Source organism: Dermacentor andersoni, chromosome 5 (assembly GCF_023375885.2).
Source record: "Dermacentor andersoni chromosome 5, qqDerAnde1_hic_scaffold, whole genome shotgun sequence".
Taxonomy (NCBI): Eukaryota; Metazoa; Arthropoda; class Arachnida; order Ixodida; family Ixodidae; genus Dermacentor; species Dermacentor andersoni.
In genome coordinates this window covers 76,951,713-76,962,813 of record NC_092818.1, presented here as the reverse complement: position 1 = coordinate 76,962,813, position 11,101 = coordinate 76,951,713, and the positions used below count along the sequence as shown (strand labels likewise).

The 11,101-nt window shown below is 42.5% G+C and overlaps 1 protein-coding gene across 1 annotated transcript in view; it reads right to left on the bottom strand.

Annotated features, from left to right (window-relative positions):
• Window positions 1–7,910: 7,910 nt before the first annotated feature.
• LOC126530796 (uncharacterized) overlaps window positions 7,911–11,101 on the bottom strand; it is a 581,130-nt gene continuing 577,939 nt past the window's right edge. Inside the window, exon 11 of the mRNA XM_055070478.1 lies at window positions 7,911–8,012. Coding sequence (XP_054926453.1) covers window positions 7,916–8,012 — 97 coding nt within the window. The 3' untranslated portion in view covers window positions 7,911–7,915. The remainder of the gene's footprint in view (window positions 8,013–11,101) is intronic.

Genomic DNA, 11,101 nt, shown 5'->3' with positions numbered 1-11,101 from the left:
TATTTAAGCGAAGAAACGGCACTATTAAGAGAACTTATGGGACCTTACTGAATCGATATTTTCATGGGCTATAGGCTTACCGTTTTTTTCATTTTTAGGAGAAAATTAATCTGCGTCTATTCCTTTATTTATCCCATAAATAAGCGTTAGCACGTGCGTACCGAGCGATTTAAGCGAAGAAACGGCACTTTAAGAGAACTTATGGGACCTTGCTGAATCGATATTTTCATGGGCTATAGGCTTACCGTTTTTTCATTTTTCCGAGAAAATTAATCTGCGTCTATTCCTTTATTTATCCCATAAATCAGGGTTAGCACGTGCGTACCGAGCGACTTAAGCGAAGAAACGGCACTTTTAGGAGAACTTATCGGACCTTGCTGAATCGATATTTTTATGGGCTATAGGCTTACCGTTTTTTCATATTTTCGAGAAAATTATTCTGCGTCTATTCCTTTATTTATCCCATCAATCAGCGTTAGCACGTGCCTACCGAGCGATTTAAGCGAAGAAACGGCACTTTTAAGAGAACTTATCGGGCCTTGCTGAATCGATATTTTCATGGGCTTACCGTTTTTTTCATTTTTCCGAGAACATTAATCTGCGTCTATTCCTTTATTTATCCCATAAATCACCGTTAGCACGTGCGTACCGAGCTATTTAAGCGAAGAAACGGCACTTTTGAGAGAACTTATGGGACCTTACTGAATCGATATTTTCATGGGCTATAGGCTTACCGTTTTTTCATTTTTCCGAGAAAATTAATCTGCGTCTATTCCTTTATTTATCCCATAAATCAGCGTTAGCATGTGCGTACCGAGCGATTTAAGCGAAGAAACGGCACTTTTAAGAGAACTTATGGGACCTTGCTGAATCGATATTTTCATGGGCTAAGGCTTACCGTTTTTTTATTTTTCCGAGAAAATTAATCTGCGTCTATTCCTTTATTTATCCCATAAATAAGCGTTAGCACGTGCGTACCGAGCGATTTAAGCGAAGAAACGGCACTTTAAGAGAACTTATGGGACCTTGCTGAATCGATATTTTCGTGGGCTATAGGCTTACCGTTTTTTCATTTTTCCGAGAAAATTAATCTGCGTCTATTCCTTTATTTATCCCATAAATCAGCGTTAGCACGTGCGTACCGAGCTATTTAAGCGAAGAAACGGCACTATTAAGAGAACTTATGGGACCTTACTGAATCGATATTTTCATGGGCTATAGGCTTACCGTTTTTTCATTTTTCCGAGAAAATTAATCTGCGTCTATTCCTTTATTTATCCCATAAATCAGCGTTAGCATGTGCGTACCGAGCGATTTAAGCGAAGAAACGGCACTTTTAAGAGAACTCATTGGACCTTGCTGAATCGATATTTTCATGGGCTATAGGCTTACCGTTTTTTTCATTTTTCCGAGAAAATTAATCTGCGTCTATTCCTTTATTTATCCCATAAATAAGCGTTAGCACGTGCGTACCGAGCGATTTAAGCGAAGAAACGGCACTTTAAGAGAACTTATGGGACCTTGCTGAATCGATATTTTCATGGGCTATAGGCTTACCGTTTTTTCATTTTTCCGAGAAAATTAATCTGCGTCTATTCCTTTATTTATCCCATAAATAAGCGTTAGCACGTGCGTACCGAGTGATTTAGGCAAAGAAACAGCACATTTAAGAGAACTCATGGGACCTTCCTGAATCGATATTTTCATGGGCTATAGGCTTACCGTTTTTTCATTTTTCCGAGAAAATTAATCTGCGTCTATTCCTTCATTGATCCCATAAATCAGCGTTAGCACGTGCGTACCGAGCTATTTAAGCGAAGAAACGGCACTTTTAAGAGAACTTATGGGACCTTACTGAATCGATATTTTCATGGGCTATATAGGCTTACCGTTTTTTCATTTTTCGGAGAAAATTATTCTGCGTCTATTCCTTTATTTATCCCATAAATCAGCGTTAGCACGTGCGTACCGAGCGATTTAAGCGAAGAAACGGCACTTTTAAGAGAACCTATGGGACCTTGCTGAATCGATATTTTCATGGGCTATAGGCTTACCTTTTTTTCATTTTTCCGAGAAAATTAATCTGCGTCTATTCCTTTATTTATCCCATAAATAAGCGTTAGCACGTGCGTACCGAGTGATTTAAGCGAAGAAACGGCACTTTAAGAGAACTTATGGGACCTTGCTGAATCGATATTTTCGTGGGCTATAGGCTTACCGTTTTTTCATTTTTCCGAGAAAATTAATCTGCGTCTATTCCTTTATTTATCCCATAAATCAGCGTTAGCACGTGCGTACCGAGCTATTTAAGCGAAGAAACGGCACTATTAAGAGAACTTATGGGACCTTACTGAATCGATATTTTCATGGGCTATAGGCTTACCGTTTTTTTCATTTTTAGGAGAAAATTAATCTGCGTCTATTCCTTTATTTATCCCATAAATAAGCGTTAGCACGTGCGTACCGAGCGATTTAAGCGAAGAAACGGCACTTTAAGAGAACTTATGGGACCTTGCTGAATCGATATTTTCATGGGCTATAGGCTTACCGTTTTTTCATTTTTCCGAGAAAATTAATCTGCGTCTATTCCTTTATTTATCCCATAAATCAGGGTTAGCACGTGCGTACCGAGCGACTTAAGCGAAGAAACGGCACTTTTAGGAGAACTTATCGGACCTTGCTGAATCGATATTTTTATGGGCTATAGGCTTACCGTTTTTTCATATTTTCGAGAAAATTATTCTGCGTCTATTCCTTTATTTATCCCATCAATCAGCGTTAGCACGTGCCTACCGAGCGATTTAAGCGAAGAAACGGCACTATTAAGAGAACTTATGGGACCTTACTGAATCGATATTTTCATGGGCTATAGGCTTACCGTTTTTTCATTTTTCCGAGAAAATTAATCTGCGTCTATTCCTTTATTTATCCCATAAATCAGCGTTAGCATGTGCGTACCGAGCGATTTAAGCGAAGAAACGGCACTTTTAAGAGAACTCATTGGACCTTGCTGAATCGATATTTTCATGGGCTATAGGCTTACCGTTTTTTTCATTTTTCCGAGAAAATTAATCTGCGTCTATTCCTTTATTTATCCCATAAATAAGCGTTAGCACGTGCGTACCGAGCGATTTAAGCGAAGAAACGGCACTTTAAGAGAACTTATGGGACCTTGCTGAATCGATATTTTCATGGGCTATAGGCTTACCGTTTTTTCATTTTTCCGAGAAAATTAATCTGCGTCTATTCCTTTATTTATCCCATAAATAAGCGTTAGCACGTGCGTACCGAGTGATTTAGGCAAAGAAACAGCACATTTAAGAGAACTTATGGGACCTTCCTGAATCGATATTTTCATGGGCTATAGGCTTACCGTTTTTTCATTTTTCCGAGAAAATTAATCTGCGTCTACTCCTTCATTGATCCCATAAATCAGCGTTAGCACGTGCGTACCGAGCTATTTAAGCGAAGAAACGGCACTTTTAAGAGAACTTATGGGACCTTACTGAATCGATATTTTCATGGGCTATATAGGCTTACCGTTTTTTCATTTTTCGGAGAAAATTATTCTGCGTCTATTCCTTTATTTATCCCATAAATCAGCGTTAGCACGTGCGTACCGAGCGATTTAAGCGAAGAAACGGCACTTTTAAGAGAACCTATGGGACCTTGCTGAATCGATATTTTCATGGGCTATAGGCTTACCGTTTTTTCATTTTTCCGAGAAAATTAATCTGCGTCTATTCCTTTATTTATCCCATAAATCAGGGTTAGCACGTGCGTACCGAGCGACTTAAGCGAAGAAACGGCACATTTAGGAGAACTTATCGGACCTTGCTGAATCGATATTTTTATGGGCTATAGGCTTACCGTTTCTTCATATTTTCGAGAAAATTATTCTGCGTCGATTCCTTTATTTATCCCATCAATCAGCGTTAGCACGTGCGTACCGAGTGATTTAAGCGAAGAAACGGAACTTTTAAGAGAACTTATCGGACCTTGCTGAATCGATATTTTCATGGGCTTAGCGTTTTTTTCATTTTTCCGAGAACATTAATCTGCGTCTATTCCTTTATTTATCCCATAAATCAGCGTTAGCACGTGCGTACCGAGCTATTTAAGCGAAGAAACGGCACTTTTAAGAGAACTTTGGGACCTTACTGAATCGATATTTTCATGGGCTAAGGCTTACCGTTTTTTTCATTTTTCCGAGAAAATTAATCTGCGTCTATTCCTTTATTTATCCCATAAATAAGCGTTAGCTTGGCGTACCGAGCGATTTAAGCGAAGAAACGGCACTTTAAGAGAACTTATGGGACCTTGCTGAATCGATATTTTAATGGGCTAAGGCTTACCGTTTTTTTCATTTTTCCGAGAAAATTAATCTGCGTCTATTCCTTTATTTATCCCATAAATAAGCGTTAGCTTGGCGTACCGAGCGATTTAAGCGAAGAAACGGCACTTTAAGAGAACTTATGGGACCTTGCTGAATCGATATTTTCATGGGCTATAGGCTTACCGTTTTTTCATTTTTCCGAGAAATTAATCTGCGTCTATTCCTTTATTTATCCCATAAATCAGCGTTAGCACGTGCGTACCGAGCGATTTAAGCGAAGAAACGGCACTTTTAAGAGAACTTATGGGACCTTACTGAATCGATATTTTCATGGGCTATAGGCTTACCGTTTTTTCATTTTTCGCAGAAAATTAATCTGCGTCTATTCCTTTATTTATCCCATAAATCAGCGTTAGCACGTGCGTACCGAGCGATTTAAGCGAAGAAACGGCACTTTTAAGAGAACTTATGGGACCTTGCTGAATCGATATTTTCATGGGCTATAGGCTTACCGTTTTTTCATTTTTCCGAGAAAATTAATCTGCGTCTATTCCTTTATTTATCCCATAAATCAGGGTTAGCACGTGCGTACAGAGCGACTTAAGCGAAGAAACGGCACTTTTAGGAGAACTTATCGGACCTTGCTGAATCGATATTTTTATGGGCTATAGGCTTACCGTTTTTTCATATTTTCGAGAAAATTATTCTGCGCCTATTCCTTTATTTATCCCATCAATCAGCGTTAGCACGTGCGTACCAAGAGATTTAAGCGAAGAAACGGCACTTTTAAGAGAACTTATCGGACCTTGCTGAATCGATATTTTCATGGGCTTACCGTTTTTTTCATTTTTCCGAGAACATTAATCTGCGTCTATTCCTTTATTTATCCCATAAATCAGCGTTAGCACGTGCGTACCGAGTAATTTAAGCGAAGAAACGGCACTTTTAAGAGAACTTATGGGACCTTGCTGAATCGATATTTTCATGGGCTATAGGCTTACCGTTTTTTCATTTTTCTGAGAAAATTAATCTGCGTCTATTCCTTTATTTATTCCATAAATAAGCGTTAGCACGTGCGTACCGAGCTATTTAAGCGAAGAAACGGCACTTTTAAGAGAACTTATGGGACCTTGCTGAATCGATATTTTCATGGGCTATAGCATTACCGTTTTTTCATTTTTCCGAGAAAATTAATCTGCGTCTATTCCTTTATTTATCCGATAAATCAGCGTTAGCACGTGCGTACCGAGCGATTTAAGCGAAGAAACGGCACTTTTAAGAGAACTTATCGGACCTTGCTGAATCGATATTTTTACGGCCTATAGGCTTACCGTTTTTTCATATTTTCGAGAAAATTATTCTGCGTCTATTCCTTTATTTATCCCATAAATTAGCGTTAGCACGTGCGTACCGAGTGATTTAGGCGAAGAAACAGCACATTTAAGAGAACTTATGGGACCTTGCTGAATCGATATTTTCATGGGCTATAGGCTTACCGTTTCTTTATTTTTCCGAGAAAATTAATCTGCGTCTATTCCTTTATTTATCCCATAAATCAGCCTTAGCACGTGCGTACCGAGCGATTTAAGCGAAGAAACGGCACTTTTAAGAGAACTTATGGGACCTTGCTTAATCGATATTTTCATGGGCTATAGGCTTACCGTTTTTTCATTTTTCCGAGAAAATTAATCTGCGTCTATTCCTTTATTTATCCCATAAATCAGCGTTAGCACGTGCGTACCGAGCGATTTAAGCGAAGAAACGGCACATTTAAGAGAACTTATCGGACCTTGCTGAATCGATATTTTTATGGGCTATAGGCTTACCGTTTTTTCATTTTTCCGAGAAAATTAATCTGCGTCTATTCCTTTATTTATCCGATAAATCAGCGTTAGCACGTGCGTACCGAGCGATTTAAGCGAAGAAACGGCACTTCTAGGAGAACTTATCGGACCTTGCTGAATCGATATTTTTATGGGCTTACGGCTTACCGTTTTTTCATATTTTCGAGAAAATTATTCTGCGTCTATTCCTTTATTGATCCCATAAATCAGCGTTAGCACGTGCGTGCCGAGCGATTTGCGCGAAGAAACAGCACTCCGGCAATCCAATCGGCGTGTATATGTTTATTGATCGCAGAAGTTGGCGTTAGCAGGTTCATGGGGAACGATGTATGTGCCCAACCAGCGCTTTCGAAAAGAGTGATTGGACCTGGCTGGGCCAACATTCTAATGGGCTGTAGGCTTACCTTTTTCCATTTGTTTCGGCAATCCAATCGACGTGTATATGTTTATTGATCGCATAAGTTGGCGTCAGCAGGTTCATGGGGAACGATGTATGTGCCGAACCAGCGCTCTCGAAAAGAGTGATTGGACCTGGCTGGGCCAACATTCTAATGGGCTGTAGGCTTACCTTTTTCCATTTGTTTCGGCAATCCAATCGACGTGTATGTTTATTAATCGCATAAGTTGGCGCAGCAGGTTCATGGGGAACGATGTATGTGCCCAACCAGCGATTTCGAAAAGAGTGATTGGACTTGGCTGGGCCAACATTCTAGTGGGCTGTAGGCTTACCTTTTCCATTTGTTCCGGCAATCCAATGCACGTGTATATGTTTATTGATCGCATAAGTTGGCGTCAGCAGGTTCATGGGGAACGATGTATGTGCCGAACCAGCGCTTTCGAAAAGAGTGATTGGACCTGGCTGGGCCAACATTCTAATGGGCTGTAGGCTTACCTTTTCCATTTGTTCCGGCAATGCAATGGACGTGTATATGTTGATCGCATAAGTTGGGGTCAGTAGGGTTATGGGGAACGATGTATGTGCCGAACCAGCGCTTTCGAAGAGTGATTGGACCTGGCTGGGCCAACATTCTAATGGGCTGTAGGCTTACCTTTTCCATTTGTTCCGGCAATCCAATGGACGTGTATACGTTTATTGATCGCATAAGTTGGCGTCAGCAGGTTCATGGGGAACGATGTATGTGCCGAACCAGCGCTTTCGAAAAGAGTGATTGGACCTGGCTGGGCCAACATTCTAATGGGCTGTAGGCGTACCTTTTTCCATTTGTTTCGGCAATCCAATCGACGTGTATATGTTTATTGATCGCATAAGTTGGCGTCAGCAGGTTCATGGGGAACGATGTATGTGCCGAATCAGCGCTATCGAAAAGAGGGATTGGATCTGGCTGGGCCAACATTCTAATTGGCTGTAGGCTTACCTTTTCCCATTTGTTTCGGCAATCCAATCGACGTGTATATGTTTATTGATCGCATAAGTTGGCGTTAGCAGGTTCATGGGGAACGATGTATGTGCCGAACCAGCGCTTTCTAAAAGAGTGATTGGACCTGGCTGGGACACATTCTAATGGGCTGTAGGCTTACGTTTTTTCCATTTCTGCCTCCAATCCAATTTGCATGCATCTGTTAATGATCGTGTATGTCGGCCTCAGCAGGTGAATCGGGAACTATGTCTGCGCCGAACCAGAGTTTTCAGAAAAGTGAGTATGATCTGCTGTGAGTATGGCCGGTCGACCAGAGAGCGGCCGTAGTGCGAGTAATAAATAGATCATGAATTCCTTTACCAAGGTACTTTTCTGCAGGTCATTTTAATAAAGATTTCACACCATACATGCTCCCAGCTTTGATGTTCTTCAAGTCGGCAGATGGTGCAATGCCTGCAGCATAGAAAAGGAAAACAAAATCACAATTAACTCGTTGACATTTCCCAACGTTAGAGAAATTGCGCGTTTTCAACCCTTGTATTTGATTTTCTTTTGCGCACTGTATATGGCTGTTCAGAAATTCTCAAGCTCGTAGCCTTACATTGTTAAACAGTGTCGACAAGATGCTCACATTTCATGGGCAGACAGAAGCCTATAGCGAAGCAGCTATCTACTGGCATGCATTGTATGTATGTGAAGCGATTACAAAATGAAAAATTGTTGCGTCTTACGTGCCAAAACCGCGATCCGATTATGACACACACCGCAGTGGGGACTCTACGAATTTGCACCCCCCCAACTGGAGTTCTATAACGCGAATCTGAGTACATGGGTGTTTTCTCATTTCGCCCTCATCGAAATGCTGCCGCCGCGGGCGGGATGTGATCCCGCGACCTAGTGCTTAGCAGTCTAACACCATAGACATTAATCAATCACTGCGGGTTGATCACAAAATGAAAGATAACAAAGAAAGTACTGTTAGCCTGGTAATCAGATCACAGGTAGTTGTGTAGTGCAGGTAGCAAATATTGAGAGAACCCAATTAATTGAGCGCTTGCTATTATGCTCTTCAATGAAACTGCCAGAAGGTCATACGCAGCGCGTGAGCTACATATAGCCATGTGTAGTATGTCTGAATCCTAACAATTGGCAAAATATTTGGCTCGCACGAGCAAGTCGTTTAGTAATATGCTTCGAATACCGCGTGAACAAATGGTTGGCTTTCAAGTTCCAAAACTTGCTGCTACCATCGATCGAAGATATTACGAATGGGGTAAAAGGTCTGAGAACAGTACAAAAGCGCAGAGTCACTGTACATATTTCGCGATTGAGCAGTTCTGATGCTGAATCCACATTCCGGTGTTTTACACAATTATACTTCTTTTTTCACGAGCTTTCATTCTATAGTATACGTTACAGTGAACAAGTACACTCGAGATGTCGAAGTAATGTTTTGGTCTGCCAATAAAATCTGCATGTATCCCCGTAGGGTTATACATCTCAGCTTAGACACGTGCAAACGGACATTTTCTTTAAATGCAATTGCATGCAAAGACTTTCATTACTGATGACGTGAAACGGCTGTCAACTCCTTGAGACACACATATAGCGCCAAGTAAGCCGCTACCGGTGCGCTGCTGAACGACTCTGGTCTCTATAGAATTACGCAATTAAACAACAAATGCTAGAAAATTATCCTCAGCACAAAAAGTATACGCCGTCAAACGCATCATTCCTTTAAAAAAAGAATCATAGTTTTCGATAGAAGCATTTGGCTATTCACTTACACTGACAAGCATCGCCGACGGTTTCTGCGCAACTATTTTCTCCACAGCAGAGATGGTTTCCACACATTTCACCGCTACGCGGGAGGGGGGACATAGACATGAATATGTGGCAGCAGCAGTGCGAGTTGCAAAATATCATCTCCAGGTTTTCCGAGCATATCGCCTCGAAGTCATGCTTTGACAGGGCCAGGAACATGAAGCCACATTACTGTGAAATGCTATCTGAAAAGCATCCTGCTGTATTCGTTAGTACTTACGCGATGATGGGTCCTGCTGTCGTGCGAATAAACTAGTGAATTAAACAAGGAATGAAAGGCGAAAATATTGGATGAGCGATGTTTCATCCGTTCTCAGAGGCTAAACAATTCGATTACAACGCTCGGGACCCTCGCGGACCGCTACCACCAACACAGTATCTCAAAGGCTACTCAGAATAGCACGAATAAATCAACGGCAGCAAATATAGCGCCAAGTATCCAATAAACTCATGCTTTATATGGAGTTTTGCGGTGTTTCGGCGGGAATGCTCGAGCTGTGTTAACTTGTATCATTACGATCAGGGCGTGTAATGCTCATGAACAATGGACATTTCTCTCTTCGACGCTCCGAATAACGTAGTGCTGAAAATTGCAGAACAGTTGTGCATAAGGTCTAGTAGTGGACATAATCCTAAAACGTCCCGGCGATCGCAGTCGCCCGAACCCTGAGAATTACCTTACCACAAGACACCAGAGAAGCCTCATGCGCAATATCCTAGACAGCAAGCTTATGCCACCCAATATGGACACACGTTCAGGACATCATACGTGACGTAATGTGACTGACAAGAGAAAGCAAAACTTCACGGCTTGTTTAAAATGCGCATCTGTCACTGACGTAAGCACAGCCAGCATGCACTTTCAGGCGATATCGTGTGGTCTTACACTGTTCAACAATTCACTTTATTTTGTCGCTTCTGTAGACCTTGGAGTTAAAGTCTTGCGCATATTCGGTGAAGTGTCGTCACCGTAGAACGCCACCTCGCGTTCTTGCTTGGAGTTTGCATGAATAAGTCGTTACAGACGCGACACCTTGCCAGCGTACAGCGGGGGTTGGGAAAAGGGGGGTGGGGGGGCTGGATGGGCGTTTAATGCCGGCGCGGTGGCGCGTCACGTCCGAAAGCGGGAGCAGCGCGCGCGTGCATAGGGCTTCGCGCGGGGTCCCCGGGAACGCCCCCTCCGCTGCCGCGGCCCGAGCCTTATGTCCCGCAGTCGTTAGTGTGCGGCCCTTCGCTCCTATATGATTACTCTGCTGCGCGTTTCTTTCCCTCTCCGGCGTCCTCTTTTCTGTGATTCCTCGTGTGCGCGACGGCTGCTTGTACGCGCGGGCCTTAAACATAGAGCACTGGCCAACCATTCGCACACTCCCGACGTCCACGGTTCCACGACCTTGAAGAAGCCCGCGCTGTATACATGTTCGACGCTCGGAGGGCTTACCGAAGCTCCGGGCGCACGCGCGTGAATGGTTCGTCGAAAATCCCGTGACCGGCTCGATACACTTTGCTTTCTCTCGGTCTCTACGTTTTTCTTTTTGTATCTATGACTTTCTTTTCTCGGTTCCGTGAAGCCCGTGTGCTATCATTATTGCCCCCGAAGATACGCGTGTTTGGGCGGTCATCGAGGAACGGACTCCCCCCGCTCGATTTCGTGTACAGCGAACGATCAGGAGAAGATGAGCGCCTTGGTCGACAGCATTGTGACGTTGCGCAACGGCCGG